The 15,476-nt window shown below is 53.8% G+C and overlaps 1 protein-coding gene across 4 annotated transcripts in view; it reads right to left on the bottom strand.

Moving 5' to 3' along the window:
* The window catches only part of Mbtps1 (membrane bound transcription factor peptidase, site 1), a 54,936-nt gene that overhangs the window by 9,778 nt on the left and 29,682 nt on the right, over nt 1-15,476 (bottom strand). For 2 of the 4 annotated variants that reach the window (XM_048355035.1, XM_048355034.1), the window contains exons 16-23: nt 14,955-15,111; nt 14,219-14,343; nt 13,459-13,536; nt 10,671-10,811; nt 8,881-9,012; nt 8,450-8,576; nt 4,544-4,674; nt 2,632-3,418 (exon numbers count right to left, since the gene is read on the bottom strand). In XM_048355035.1, the coding sequence (XP_048210992.1) occupies nt 3,222-3,418; nt 4,544-4,674; nt 8,450-8,576; nt 8,881-9,012; nt 10,671-10,811; nt 13,459-13,536; nt 14,219-14,343; nt 14,955-15,111 (1,088 nt within the window). In that variant the 3' untranslated portion in view covers nt 2,632-3,221. Of the gene's footprint in view, nt 1-2,631; nt 3,419-4,543; nt 4,675-8,449; nt 8,577-8,880; nt 9,013-10,670; nt 10,812-13,458; nt 13,537-14,218; nt 14,344-14,954; nt 15,112-15,476 lie in introns of those variants that run through there. The other 2 variants (XR_007212269.1, XM_048355036.1) reach the window with 2 other exon arrangements.

The following is a 15,476-nucleotide window of genomic DNA, read 5'->3' as shown; positions in this document are numbered from 1 at the left end:
TGCGGTTCCCGCCCGCCCACCCGCACTGCCAGCCGGGCCCCGGCCCTGGAGCAGGGGGGCTCTGGAAACAGCACCCGTGCTGGCCCACCCGGCCTCGGCTCAGGGACGCCGCAGCGGGTGACCGCCCTTCTTCCCTCTACTGGGCAGGCAGCTGTCCACCAGGGCGCCCCAGCACCCTTCCCTTCCTCCCCACGCATGCACATCAGCTGCAAGGCCAAACAGCCTCGGCCAGCTTCTCTGTGCTTACATCCATGAAGAAGTTCTGGATCTGGGGAGGATATGTCTGGGACCAGCGATGGTGCCCCCCTCACCCCCCCCCCCCGGCTCCTTCAGGTGAGGGGCAGGGGGCTAAGGACGCACCCCTGCAGCAGCTTCCACAGGCCCACAGTTCTCCACGGGAAATGCACCTCAACCTGCAGCCCCTGTGTACACTGAGGCAAGCCCGGGGCTGGGAGGTGGGCCTTGAGTGCAACTGTGCCCACGGGGCTGGGAGGTGGGCTGGGAAGACAGGATGGGTGGAGAGCTTAGGTGTGAGGTGGGAAAGGCAGGGCCAACACAACTGGGCCACAAGCCGGCCAATCGCGCCACTTCCAGGTGGACACCTGGTGGCTTTAAGTCACTTACAATGCTGTGTAGCTGAACACCAGCTCCAGAACATTTCCATCACCCCCAAAGAAGCCCCCCTCCCACGGGCCCTGGCAACCACTAATCTGCTTTGTCTCCAGGGATTTGTCTGTTTGGGGCCTTTCATGTAAGTGTGATCACACGAAATGTGCCCTTTTGTGTTTGGCTTTTATCCCCACGCATGCTCCAGGGTCAGCGGCTGAGGCACGCGGGCTCCACCCCTCCCCCGCCGCCCCCAGTGGAGCTGCTTTGAAGCTCCAGTTCCAGGCAGTTCTCCCAAGTGGCAGGTGGGGGAAGTTGAGAGCAAGGCCCAGGAATCTTTCTCAGGCTTCTTTCTTTTTTTTTTTTTTTTTTTTTTTTCCCAATCAGCTGTGGGGCTTGAACTCAGGGCCTGGGGCTGTCCCTGAGCCTCTGTGCTCAAGGCTTAGAGTTCTACCACTTGAGCCAGCGCCGCTTCCGGCTTCTATTTTGAAGAATCTTAGTGCTTCCCTGGAATCTCCCATCTAATCTATAATGGAAAGGCCAGCCAGCAGCCACCTGAGAACCACTGGACTGTGAGCTGCGAATCTCCCTCCTCCATTTTCAGCCGGGGCTCCCTCTACCTGTGGCGCCTCCTGGGCTCCCCGGCCAGCCTGTTTCTGTCCTGGGCCTATGGCAGCCCTGCAGACCGGGCACACCTGGAGTTGCTGGCTGCCACAGCTCTGGTATGGCGCGGGCCCTCTCTGCCGGGCTGGCTTGCCCTGGGGACTTGGCCTCAGGGGAGGTCCCGAGTGTCCTGTCCACAGGCAGGGCAGGGGACAGGCACTGGGGTTACTCTGCTGTCACCACTCACATGGCTAAGGTCCCTGGGTGACTCTCCTTGGAGGGTGTAAGCACCCTGGCACCGTGAGGACTGCTGGCCCAGCTGGGGTGGTTGCTGGCTGTCGCCTTGAATTTTATATGTGGTTGTTCACTAGACGGTGAACCCACACCAGACTCCTCGGGTAGGTCAGGGGGGTCACCCTTGTCACCTCCAGAGCCCTGGCCAGATCAGGCACCTGACAAGTCCTGCCTGAAGTTATCAGGCCCTGCCCGAGGCCCATGCAAGGCGTACACACACTGGGGCTGGATACTCAGTCTGAATCTAGTCCAGGGCCAGCCTATGTCAGCCTCTCTAGAACATTCCTCCCAGACAGACCACTGAAATCCCACTGCCACCATCCAGCAAGGGCCACAAGCCCCCAGGCCTCCTTCCGACAGCGTACTCTGCGGGGTCAGACAATGGACCCCTAGCGCGCGGACAACCACAGAGAAACAGAACTGGACTGCAACAAAAGGGAAACATCTAGGCCTCGTAGAATGCCCTAAGAAAGTGAAGAAGGACCAGGGCAGGGCTCAAGCAGTAGAGGAACTGCCCAGCAAGCACTGAGTTCAAGTATTGCCCTGGTACTGGCAAAAGAAAAATACAAAAACATCCCTCCTCACCCCAAAAAGTGAAAAGACAATCCACCAAAATGACAGAACATACTTGTGAGTCCAATAAGGACTTGTAGGTGAAACATCAAATACATTCTTAGCCTGTTAAGAAAAATTAAAATAATTTAAAAAGTGGATGAAGACGACCACAGACATTCTCCACAAAGGAGACAAATGCCAAAGAACCCACAGAAAGGCACTCCATCCAACCAGGCTGCAGGAACGCGCAAGCCCGGATGCGAGCAGCCGCCGCTCACGCGGTGCTGGCGCCCCGTACCGCCCCGTACCGCCCCGTACCGCGAGCGGGATGGCTCCTCCACGGGTTCCGCAGGGCAAGGAGACGGCGGAAGCAAAGCAGGCGAACCCACAGGCGCAGAAAGCAGACGGGGCTGGAGGGCAGAGGCAAGCATGGGTGACTGTGAATGGGGCTGTGGTTTGTTCTGGAACAATGTCTGGAGTTAGGATGCCACTGTAAAATGGCAAATCTCAGAACAATTACCAGGCGAATTCAGAATTCCTGCAGATTGTCTTAAGGAGAAACGGACAAGTGAAAGAACTTGTTATACAACTTTTCAGCTTCAGACAGGTTATGTATATTTATTGAAAATTCTTCACCAACAATGGTGAAATCAAGACCCCAAATTACAAAACATGATGGCAGTTGATACTTATAAAAATAAAGCAAAGGTCTATGTTTCACAGATTTGTGCAAGTTTCCTTCAGATCTGTCTGTCCTCTCATCCAAAAGGAGACCACGGAATCTGTGTTGTTTCTCATGATGTAAGAGTAGAAAACGGCATTCCATTAACAAAAAAATAGCTTTGCTTTCAAATAGCACAAGTCTTTAAAGTGACTCTTCTCCACAATAAATATAGAAAATAGCCTTTAACAAGCGCATGTGTCTTAGCTGGGCCGGGCGGCTGAGCTTACGGAGAAAGCATGCCGTCCTCTCGGGGCAGAGCCATCTTTGGTGCGTGGTCAGGCACGACACCACGCGAGGCTGACCGCGGAGTCCCTCCTGCTGGTGCCCAGGGCCATGAGGTACTTCAGGAGGTACTGCGGGCCTGGCACTGTCTGGGCTCCAGATGCCCACCAACCAGGGTGGTCAGGACGATGGCTTACATGGTCAGCCAGACGTATGGTCACACCGACGGGGTCTTAGGAGGGTGGACCTGTTGCATGAGCTGTGGGCGTTTCACCCTGGGCTTCCTCCGCTTCGGCCTGCTCTTGGCCTTATTGATCTGTACCACAAAGAAGGCCAGGACCACCATGGCTCCCAGGAAGGCAAAGACGGGGATGGTCTGGCCTACCTCCTGGTTGTAGCGGCCAGGCCTGATCCCTGCGAGAGGACAGGGGAGGAAGGGTCAGCAGAACAGCCTTTCTACAAGTGGGTTCGTTAGCTGGCCTGACGAGGCAGAGCTCCCTTTTAAGCATGAGCTGAAGTAACCGAGGCTGTGATGGAGTGTGGGGGAGTGTGGGCGGGGGCAGGATGTGCAGCTGCATGCCCAGCATCTGAGCAGGAGCACCCCTGTGTGCACAAGGGGCTCAGCTCCTCCTCCAGCTCACCACAAATACAGGCCTTACTCCTGTCCTCCATCCAGGGAGGAAGAGGGCATGCCAGCAGCCTGCTAGCTGGGGGGGAGGAAGAGCAAGGAGGCAAGGCAGGGAAGTGCCAAGGGCTGCCGGCCAGGGCCCCCCGCAGCGTGGACAGCTGGCGGAGGACCCTTGTGCAGACGCGGCTGACCGAGCCCAGCAATGCTGACGACAAGTCCTAAGCTCGTTCCCATCACTGCACCTTAGGGCCTGACACACAAGGCCCTTGGGACCTTGGTGTCGCCACACCAAGTCTCCAGGGCTAGGTGGCAATGAGGAAGACCATACTGATGCCCAGAGTTCCCCATCTATTCCCGAAGCCCAAAGAACTTCCTACTGAGAGCTGTGACCCTTCGAGGAGGCTGAAGTTTCCAAAGTTCCAGAGCTGCTTGTGCTCCGGTGAGCGACTTGGCACCCACAGTCCATGTGGAGGGAGAACCTGGCTACAAGGTCTACTCAAGTGTCCTCTGGGGTCAGGATAGGACACACCTCAGGGCCACAGCCGAGCAGGGGCGTCCCCGGCAGCAGGGGTTGAGAGAAGAAACAGGAACCCCAGGGCCAGTGCACAGCCAGCATCCACAGGTGGTCTTGAAGAACACAATACATGCTGGTTTGCACAACTTTCATACAGTAAGCAAGTGACTGGAAACTTTAATGGAAGAGAGGGAAAATAAACTGCGGAAAGTGTTGTCCTCCTGCTCTTGGTCTTGCTGATCTGTATCACACATGTGTCCAGGGTCACCATGGTTCCCAGGCAGGCAAATGGAGGGGTGGAGGGGGAGCCTGGTGCACCCGGGGGGGGGGGGGCGGAGGGCAGACGCATGGGCCGACTCGAAGCACGCGGCGGTGTGCGAGGCGCCTAAGGACTCACCTCCAGGAATGTCCCAGGCGCCACTCTCTCCAGGGGACAGAGGTCTCACTTGAGGGCGATTCGATCGGAAGTTGGGTAACACCACCTTGTCCAGGTCAATGGAAAGTAACTTCTGATGTTTCCAAAGATTACTTCAGAGAAAGGATGAGAACAAAGATAAGCAACGACACCAGCCCAGGAAGCTTAACCACCGCCTGAGAGCAGCACGTGATCCGCAGGACAAAGGGAGGGCTTCTGCCTGCCTGACTACCAGCACAGCCACCAGCGCCAGCCATCGTCCCAACACATGCTGCACACCTCAGGGTTTGTAACACTGCACACACGAGCCCCTCCGTGCTCACAGCTGGAAACAGCACCTCTGCAAGGAGCCAGAGGTCCGTGCCCGAAGCAGCAGGGGGGTGGGCTCCAGCTTGAACGTCCTGAGGCCGCACAGGGCACACGGGAACTGGGCATCTCATGCCTTCGAGGAACTGCCATGCGCAGACAGAACACACAGACCTGACAGCCGCCAAGCAGTGGAGAGGAGCAATGCCTGCCCGCCTGTAGAGTGGCAGCCATCAAGAAAGCATGTGTGCTCTGTGAGACGTGGTGTCCTGTGAGAGGCAGCATGCTCCGTGAGAGACAGGGCTGTGTGTGTGTGGGGGGGGGGGAGGGACAGGGCTGTGTGTGTGTGAGAGAGGGACAGGGCTGTGTGTGTGTGTATGAGAGAGAGGGACAGGGCTGTGGGGGGGGGGGACAGGGCTGTGTGTGTGTGAGAGAGGGACAGGGCTGTGTGTGTGAGAGACAGGGCTGTGTGTGTGTATGAGAGAGACAGGGCTGTGTGCGTGAGAGAGGGACAGGGCTGTGTGAGGACGGTGTGTGTGTGTGTGTGTGTGTGTGTGTGAGAGGGGGACAGGGCTGTGTGTGAGAGGGACAGGGCTGTATGTGAGAGGGACAGGGCTGTGTGTGTGAGGGGGACAGGGCTGTGTGTGAGAGGGACAGGGCTGTGTGTGTGAGAGGGACAGGGCTGTGTGTATGAGAGGGACAGGGCTGTGTGTGAGAGGGACAGGGCTGTGTGTGTGTATGAGAGAGACAGGGCTATGTGCGTGAGAGAGAGAGGGACAGGGCTGTGTGAGGACGTGTGTGTGTGTGTGTGTGTGTGTGTGTGTGTGAGGGGGACAGGGCTGTGTGTGAGAGGGACAGGGCTGTATGTGAGAGGGACAGGGCTGTGTGTGTGAGAGGGACAGGGCTGTGTGTGAGAGGGACAGGGCTGTGTGAGAGGGACAGGGCTGTGTGTGTGTGAGAGGGACAGGGCTGTGTGTGTGAGAGGGACAGGGCTGTGTGTGAGAGAGGGACAGGGCTGTGTGTGTGAGAGGGACAGGGCTGTGTGTGTGGAAGGACAGGGCTGTGTGTGTGGAAGGACAGGGCTGTGTGTGAGAGGGACAGGGCTGTGTGTGTGAGAGGGACAGGGCTGTGTGTGTGTGAGAGGGACAGGGCTGTGTGTGTGTGAGAGGGACAGGGCTGTGTGTGTGTGAGAGGGACAGGGCTGTGTGTGAGAGAGGGACAGGGCTGTGTGTGTGAGGGACAGGGCTGTGTGTGTGGAAGGACAGGGCTGTGTGTGTGGAAGGACAGGGCTGTGAGAGGGACAGGGCTGTGTGTGAGAGGGACAGGGCTGTGTGTGAGAGGGACAGGGCTGTGTGTGTGTGAGGGACAGGGCTGTGTGTGTGAGGGACAGGGCTGTGTGTGAGAGGGACAGGGCTGTGTGTGAGAGGGACAGGGCTGTGTGTGTGTGAGGGACAGGGCTGTGTGTGTGGAAGGACAGGGCTGTGTGTGTGGAAGGACAGGGCTGTGAGAGGGACAGGGCTGTGTGTGAGAGGGACAGGGCTGTGTGTGAGAGGGACAGGGCTGTGTGTGTGAGAGGGACAGGGCTGTGTGTGTGTGAGGGACAGGGCGTTGTGTGCGCGGGCAGGGTGCTCTGTGAGGGACATTCTGCTCTGGGAGAGGAGGGTGCTGCGCATGAAGCATGGTTATGTCCTCGGGTCTGTGGAACTTGTTTAGGCCAGTGCAATAGACCTAATGGGCGCAGTGGCGGAGCACTGTGGAGACAGCAGGTGGCTGGGAGGGCCAGCTGAGGAGCAGGCCTGCAGGGGGAGAACGCCCCGCTTTTCTGCTGTCATCAGGAAGCTGTCCGCCTGTGTCTTTAGCAGCACCGGGGCAGAGGCTGGAGGTGAGCCTGGCCCATGGCAGGGCTTTCCTTAGAGCATGACTTGGCAATTGCCAAGCCCATTCGTGACCTGCCTGTGCTGGGTGAGCAAACTCACAGCTCTGGGGAAACCAGTCTGGACTCTTAACTGACAGTCATGGAGTAACACTGGGCTGAATGCCCAGGGGCCCCTCTGGGTTCGAATGGTTGCCCCCTCGGGAGCCTCATGACTTGGTGACGGCATTTCTTTGTAGAGCATGCTCGCATTTCCCCTGAAGGCCTCCGCAGCACACCGACGGAGGCAGGGAAGGCAGGTGCCCGCGGAGCAGACCTCCTCTTAGGGCACAAGCTCCCAGGGCATCGAAGGACATTTCACACAGCATGGTCCCCAGGCTGCTGCTCGCTAACACTAGGCTCCACTCTTCACAGATTCACAGGTCTGTGCGGACTGAGAGTAATTTCCCACTAGATGGGAAATGAGAGATAAACTGAGGTGCAGCAGCGCATTAAGGGGCAGGGATTACTGAGGGTCAGTCAGAATCAAAACTGTAGGAGCCGGACTTTATCAGCACCTGGACGCACCCGTGTTTGCCGGCTTATTTGATGTGGACAGCAGATAGCAAGGGCACTGTTATCTGCTTCAGAGTCTTAAACAGCATGTGGAGAATAATTGAGTTTCTGGAACTTCAGCGAGCACTGACTGTCCTTTGAGTATGAGTTGCTGAACATGTCTGGAATTCAAAGTCTGGCTTGAATGCCAGGATAATAGATGGTTATAAATACACAGGGTGCAAAATGGAAGCATGCCCCAAGTTTAAATGATGGGGTGACACCAAAATGGAAATGCGTTCAGTAATTAAAAGTTTAGAGAGAAGACGCCGTGCTGTTCTAGCTTCCTTGTTTGCCATCAGGCATATTCTGGATGGAGACAGGGCTCCTCAAGTGCTGTTCACAATAAGGACCACAGAGAACCTGACTCCAGCACACGCGGAGGCCCTGTCCACCATCCACTGAGCCCAGACAGGGGAGGAAAAGGCAGGCTGAGGGAACTGCGGTGGGCAGAGGTGGGGGCAAGGGAGTGGTATTCTTCTGAGAGTGGTCCCTGGGATGCCCGGCCCCCATCCTCCTCCTCCCGTCCTGCTAGGGCAGGAGAGCTGGAGAGAGGGCAAGTGGGATGGGACGAATGGCTGACTCGTCCTGACTGTGCAGAGGCAGCAGCAGAACTTTAGGGGTGGCAAGTGGAGGGGGGACTGGAGAGGAGGTGGGGGAGGAGCAGGGCCACTCAGGCCCAGGGGCTGCACTGCTCAGTGGGCGCAAGTGGGAACTGGCACAAGACGGGGTGCTCCCCCAGCAATACAAGTAGTATGGGAAGTAAACGGCACCCACCCACTCATCTGGGCGAGATGCCACGGCAGAGGCCACAGCAATAGGCAAGGGACAAGATAAGTGCCTGTGTCTCGCTGTGGACTCCCCGAGCAGGGAGTGCCACCACAGACAGCCGTCACAAGCCCTCAGGCTGAGCCACAGAGGCCGTTGTGGGGAGAGGGGGTCCTGGCGGTTTTACATAAGGACCGGCAGAGCAGCACAAGGCTTATTTCCCTGGGTGCTCTTTTGTGCCACCAAAGGGCACATTTCTAAAGGCGAACATGGGGCTCATCAGAAAATGACAAAGGAATGAGTCACAGGCCCTGAGGAGCAGGGGAAAGGCACAGGCAGACACTGACCTGGGTGCTGTCTCATTCAAAGGCTGGGGCTTGGCCCAGGACAAGTGTGGACAGGCTGGCAGGGGCCGAGGTTTCGGGTCTCCCAAATGGGCTTCAAGAACCTTGGAGTAGCGATGAAGATGGTTTCCTGCAGTAGTAGCAAAAGCAACAAAAAAGCAGCCATCACTATTGAGACGCAAGGGCTGCCCTCACCCCTGCGTCTGTCCACGATCATGCCTGAGACCGTGCAGACGGCGCACAGGCCTGGCAGGGCCACCACTGCTGGCCCAGCTCCTCACACAGGTCACCCCTGAGCAAATGCACTGAACCCCCGCCATGGAACCAGCTACGGAATAGACTAATTCCCCGCAGCACCGACGGCGGGGGGGGGGGGGGGGGCGCGCGGGGGTGCCGTCTCTCTGTTGAGGCACCGGTGGGGACCGCTTACTCACCTTCCATCCTCTCGGGAGGGGCTAAGCCCACCCCACTGGGAGGGCGCTGCCGGTTCCCCGAGTGGCTGAGGCTGGGGGGGGTCACCCCATAGGACGTGTACTGAAGAAGTGCATCCAGAAGCCAAAAGCAGTCTGCAGAGGGGACACGCATGCTGCTTAGGAATGTGCTTTTAAAACCAGCCATCTTCACAGGAAAGCAATACAAAGCTAGCCCCCCCAGAGGGGGAGGTGGGGTTCAGGAAGTCACAGTGCAGGCCCCTATTCCCATGAAGCACGTTGTTTTCCACTCAGCCCCCAGCCCCACGCGCTCCCTCCTCAAGGCTCTGAGTGGGCCAGCATGACTGCGCTGGCTTGGCAACTTGGATGTTTAGCTCTGGACCCTCATGAACGAGGGCAGAGTAGGGCTCATGCAGAGCCAGCAAGGCCATGTGACATCCTTGAGAAAACAATGGCCTGGAGACGGGGGACTCCTAGGCCAGGGGGCAGGGGGCAGGGGGCAGGGGGCAGGGCCTAACAGCCTCACCAGCAACCAGAGGCAGAATGCGTGCTTTACACTGTGAGGGGCACAGCCAGGTTCAAGGTCCCTCACCCTGAGTTTCTGAGTCCCAGGCACAACGGTCAGGTCAGGTCTCTTCTGGGGCACCTCATTTTCAGAGCTGTGCGGGGGCTGCTTCCATGGGGGGCTGCAATGCTGCATCAGCACTGCCTCGGGCTACTCAGCTGACTCTCAGGGGAGGAACAGCGCGTTGCATGCTTTTCTTCGTGAAGGGGCGCTTCTGGTCCAGGCATAAAGCCACAAATGATGCTAAAAGCCATGGTGCGCAAGGCAGGGAGAGGACAGTCCTCTCAGGTATTTAAAAATTAAATAAAGCCTCTTGCCGGGAGAGCTCAGATCTTAAAAGAGCATCTCTGTGGAAATGAGACATTAATCTTCCATCTACTGTGACTCTAACCTCGTTTTTTTTTTTATTTCTAAAAAGCCCAGTCATATTCTAAGGCTTTACATAACACCTGAAAGTTAGTCAGCTACAACTTAGCCTGCGCGATGGGAGAGCTGCTTGCTCAGCTTGCACAAGAAGCTTGTGAACCCTGGGTGCTAACAGTCCCTGCCCTGCCCTGCCCTGCCCTGCTCTGCCCTGTCCTGCCTTGCCCTGCTTGCCCTGCCCTGCCTTGCCCTCCAGTGAGCTGGAGAAGTCCTGGCTTCACCTCACCAGTTAGGAAGCTAGAGCATCTTCACTACCCTACTTTCTCCTTCATAAATAAGGAACATAAGGTCTGTGTCCCAGGTCAAAAGCCATTCATCTAGAAGACACAGCACTGCAAGAGCTCAAGGCAAGAAGGGGTCTGAGTCTGCTCTCTTTGCTCCACCCCCCCATCCCTTCCTGATCAGACTAGAATAGGGCGCCCCCACATGGTTGTGCCTACGACGTGCACCCTGCCCAGCAAGGAACAGAAGCTGGCTCAGCTGTTCAGCACTACTCACAGGTCATGCTGGCCCACTGGCTGAGGGCCGGGAAGGCAGGAGTGGCATTGAAGCCCGGAAAGGCTTTTTCTTTTGCCTATTAAGCCTACCGGCCTTTAGATATCGGAATACTGCCACCAACGCCAGTGCTTGGAGCTCTCCTGCTGTCCCTTTCCAGGCACAAAGGAAACATGGGGCTCCCGTGTCCAGGCCACTGGGGTAGCTGTTTATTCTGTAGTGCTAGGGACAGAACCCAGGGTCTCGTGTGTGGCAGGCAAGAGTTCCACTGCCAAGCTTCATCCCCAGTCCTTCCCCTGCTTTATCTCACCCTTCTGTCGGTGACTATCATCCAAGCAATTGGAGTCTCCATACAGCACAATCCGGCCTCCACCCTCAGAGGGAACCTGATAAAGTCCCAAAATGGGGACATTCTCAACAACTGCTGTTTCCTGCTTTAAAACCTCCAATCCTGAAACAACACAACGATGAAACAGCAGAGGTATTGCTGGGGATTAATTATTTTCTAGATTTAATCTACATGAACAAAACAAAAACAAACCCTAGTATCCAATCAAAGCAGTGCAAAACTTTAGGGACAGGAAAGCAGTATCTCAAGTTTCATTAATTTCAGTTTTAGTAAAATTCCACCAGCAGCTCTTGCTACAATGAGGGGTTCACAGATACAATTATGCAGTGGTTTTGTTATTATTAAGAAAATATTTAAAATACGTATGTCCTTTTATTTCCAATTTAGATTTAAGATGTTATTTTAACCCACAAGTAATGTTCCATAAGGAAATCATTCCTACCTCTGCCAAGGTAGATGACACAGTGTGAAATGTTAAACAAGGATGTAAAAATGGGATTAATGCATGGGCAGCAGTGTCAGGGGTATCGTGCAATCTCCCACCATAAAGCAACCGCTTTCCTGGCACTGGAAATGTGCCTGCCCCCTCGCCAGAAGCCAGGGCTTGCTGCAGCCAACGATGTCTAACATGTCTACAGCACGTAAGTGCCACATTCCCAGCCCTCTCTGTATGGTCTCAGCAGGAGCCAAAGAGAAGAAAACTCACAATGTTCTCCAGAGGAGAGTCAGGCAGAGCAAGAAAATAGCAGAACTGGGAAGATGTACATCAGGCAGCCATTTGGTCTCATGGCTTGACAAGACCCAGCATAACCAGGACTGGACCCCAATTTGGTGTTTATTCTCAAACACCAAACAGACAGACTGAAGATGGTTAAATCTACCTTTGATATACTACTCCCCTCTGTCAAAACGATGAGCTGCCAGAGGGTAGCAAACTAATCAGGGAACTGGAAGTACATGCCTATGAGAACTGCTTTTGTTAGGAAAATCACCAACCCACAGGGAACTGGGCTGAGGGCCTGGTGAAAGATGACCTGCATGTCCTTAAAACGCATCTCTAGGTAACAGACTTGCTCATGGACTGGTCTTGCCTTGAGGGAAAAAGAAAACAAACAAACAAAAAAAAAACCCTGAGAGTTAAAAACGTACCCCAGGTAAAAAGGATTGACCTGCCTCGAGCAAAGAAGAAAAGCCTCCCAGGCCACAGGAATTAAGTTCTATCTTGCAGCCATAAGCAAGTGATCTGAGAAATCTTAGTTTCATATCTTCAGTGAAAAAAACAGTCCCTTATTCTCAACTGCAGAAAATGGCATCCCGACAGTGGCCGAGGGCGGGCATGCCGAGGGCGGGCATGCCGAGGGCGGGCATGCCGAGGGCGTCACTGCCCGCACCAGAGGCGTGGGAAGAGCGTCCTGAGGTCCTCTCCCGGTCCCACTGCTCCACGCCAGGCTCAGGCGGCCGGCTCAGCTCACCCCTGCTCCTCCCCACATGCCAGGCTGCACGCAAAGCACTTGGTGACGCCATGGATACTGAGCTGGGGACTGACCCGGGCCTAGCAATGTCTGCCTGTAGCTAAAGCAGAGTGCTAAAAGATGGTCAGAGCTTTTCTACAGTAATCTGGAAATCGCAGAAGCAGAACCACCCATACACAGAAACAACTAACATCTGAGCTTCTCTCTGGAAGGAATTCCATTTCTTTTGCAGTGGCCACTAAATACATACACTCAAATTACCAGCAAGGGCCAGGCTTACCTTAAGTAGTATAGAAACACTACCGCAACAAGTTTTAAAAGGGATCATCATAAACACCACAAATCCAGGCACCGACCGGTGTCTAGTGCCCATAATCCTAGCTACGTGAGAAGCCGAGGAAGGAAGGTAGCAGTTTGAGACCAGCCTTGGCCAAAAAGCTTATGAGACAGCTTCTCACCCCAGAGCTGGAAGCGATGGTGTGTCCATCATCCTAAGCTACAGGGAAGGGTGATTGGCATGATGGAGGTGCTAGCTCAACCCAGGCAGAAAATCCATAAGCCTGTCTCCATGGAAGGGAAGCTGAGAGTACGCACACCTGTCATTCCAAAAGACAAAGGGAAGCCCACAGTAGGCTGATTGAGGCTCAGGCACCCAGCCTATCCTAAAAATGACCAGTGAAAATCAGGATTGGATGGGGCTAGGGATATGGCCTAGTGGCAAGAGAGCTTGCCTGGTATACATGAGGCCCTGGGTTCGATTCCCCAGCACCACATATACAGAAAATGGCCAGAAGTGGCGCTGTGGCTCAAGTGGCAGAGTGCTAGCCTTGAGCAAAAAAGAAGCCAGGGACAGTGCTCAGGCCCTAAGTCCAAGGACCAGGACTGGCCAAAAAAAAAAAGAAAAGAAAAAAGAAAATCAGGATTGGAGGCATACATAGCTCCGCAGTACCAAGCCATCTGAGTTCACGTGTCCAGTCCTACCATGGAAAAGAAAGGCAAGGAGAAGCAGAGTGTTAATAGGATCTTTTGGGGGTTGATGTAAATGTTCTCAAAAGTAGAATGTGCCAGATGCACAAATTTTGTGGATACACTAAAATTCATAGAACTGAACGATTTAGAAGGGTGAATGCTATGCTATGGGAGTGATATGCAAGAAAGCCATTGAAAGACAGCAGAGGGAGGGGAGAAGAGAGAGGTTGGGAGAGGAGGGAGGGGGGAAGGGAGGGAGGGAGAAGATGGAAGAAGAGGGAGGCAAAAAGCCTGGTAGCATTCTTTACCTTGGTCCTTAAAGGTCTGTGTTATGACAATGCCATCTTCTGGAAACTTAGCGATGCTGCACCCAGATGCGTAATACACTAGAAAACAGTTGTTCAGAGTCACAGGGGCACAGAAACCCCAAGCACTCCACCAACAACTACTCATATACCCAATGTGCATTCTTCATGCCTATCTGGACTGTTTGTAATCCTAAGAAACTGTTTCCTTGCCACACTGAAATTAAGTAATCACCTCGATTCAAGTAAGAAATAGGTTAACATACAGTGCCTAAACAGCCCAAGTCAGAGAAGCCAGAGAGACACAGAGCAAGCTCCGTCAGGACTTGGAGAGCCAGTCAACAATAATGATCATTACGATCAATATATGGGCCAACTAGAAACTTATGTGGGAGTACACATTATTTTATAAATACCCAGAACTTATGAGGCATTTTCTATTTCAGAATGGGTAGTGGACAAAGACTCTTAAGGCAGCCCAGAAACTAGCATTAAGTATTTTCAGTTTAGAAACCTGTATAAAACTCTGGGGATTAATCAAAGCTTTAGGTTTTTTTGTTTGTTTGTTTGTTTCCTGATGCTGGAGATAGACTCCAGGGCCTTGCACGTTTTAGATAAATTCTCTTCCTCTGAGTTACAAGCCTAGCCCCAGATGCAATTCTGAAAGCAGACTCTAGAGTACTTCGAAATCCCATCACCCTCTCTCTGAGACTTCCCTTTGCTCCCTCCCACCCCACGCTCACAGTTCATGGCATAGCCTTACTGTCATGGCTGGCCAGGGTGAACTCCCCTTCATATAGGCCATCGCTGAATGCCATGTTCCACACAGACAGAAGCTCATTCAGAGCTGGGATGTTGGCTCCTCCTGTATCTGGCATCCACCACTGCCTGGAAAAATGGCAACAGCACAGAGAGAGCAACAAGTAAAAACCTGCACACTTCATGCTTCTCTGACAAAATTACACATCTCAGGTAACAACCCTGTCCACACCAAAGTGTCAAGTAGAGCCAGCTGCTTGGTCTGAGGAACACTTCAAACAGCCGGTTCAGCCCATGTACAGAACAGAGCAGGGCTTTATTTTATGGCATTAAAATCAGCACTTCACTGAAATGTACCACCTCTAACTGTTCGGCCAGAATCAGAGAAGCAAGAGAAATGACACAAGAAGCTTATGAATGTTCAAGTTACAAGACTATACAGAAAAAAAAAATCCAAATGTATTACAAATAATGCATTTGCTACAGTATAGAGATCCTTGATCAACAGCTAAGTAGAAAGTGTCTAAAGTTTCTTAGGTACATTTTGAATTTGAGTATGTTAGTATTAAAAGATACAGAATAGACTAAACAGAAACTTAGAGCTCGAGTACCTAAGATCAACAAGGAAAGATGACCACCTCAAAACTATGCTCTGGGCCGATGAGCATCCTTCCGAGCATTTCGTCACATACAAAGAGCTTTTCCACCCACACTCTCTGCCACCCCAGCTGTCCCAGTACCTTGTGTTTTCATCATAGAACTTCACTTTTCTCATGACGGAAGTGTTGTACCAGTCGCTGAAGACCACAAGCGAGAGGCCATTGTCGACATCCCTCCTCAGCTTGGTGATCTCCTCCGGGAAGTACTCCTCCTCACTGTCCACCATCAGCAAAGTGCCTGGGGACAAGGGCCAAGGCTGAGGACAGCCACTTCCCACAGCAGGTGCCACTGTTTTAGAAACAGTGACAGTACAGACTTTTGCTGTTGATCATGGAACTTGAACTTGGGGCCTAGAACATATCCCTGAGCTCTTTTTGCTCAAGGTTAGCACTCTACCACTTTGAGCCATGGCACCACTTACAGTTTTCTGGTGGTTAATTGGAGACAAGGATCTCACAGACCCTCCTGACCAGGTTGGCTTTGAACTGTCATCCTCAGATCTCAGACTCATGAGTAGTTAGGATTATAGGCATGAGCCACCAGTGCCTGGCTAGTACAGACTTCTAATGGTTTAGTTTGGGCCACCCTGCAGTGAATGCCAC

Source organism: Perognathus longimembris, chromosome 10 (genome assembly GCF_023159225.1).
Source record: "Perognathus longimembris pacificus isolate PPM17 chromosome 10, ASM2315922v1, whole genome shotgun sequence".
In the NCBI taxonomy this organism is placed as follows: Eukaryota; Metazoa; Chordata; class Mammalia; order Rodentia; family Heteromyidae; genus Perognathus; species Perognathus longimembris.
Note: the sequence above shows the minus strand (reverse complement) of the source record. Positions and strands in the feature narration are given on the sequence as shown.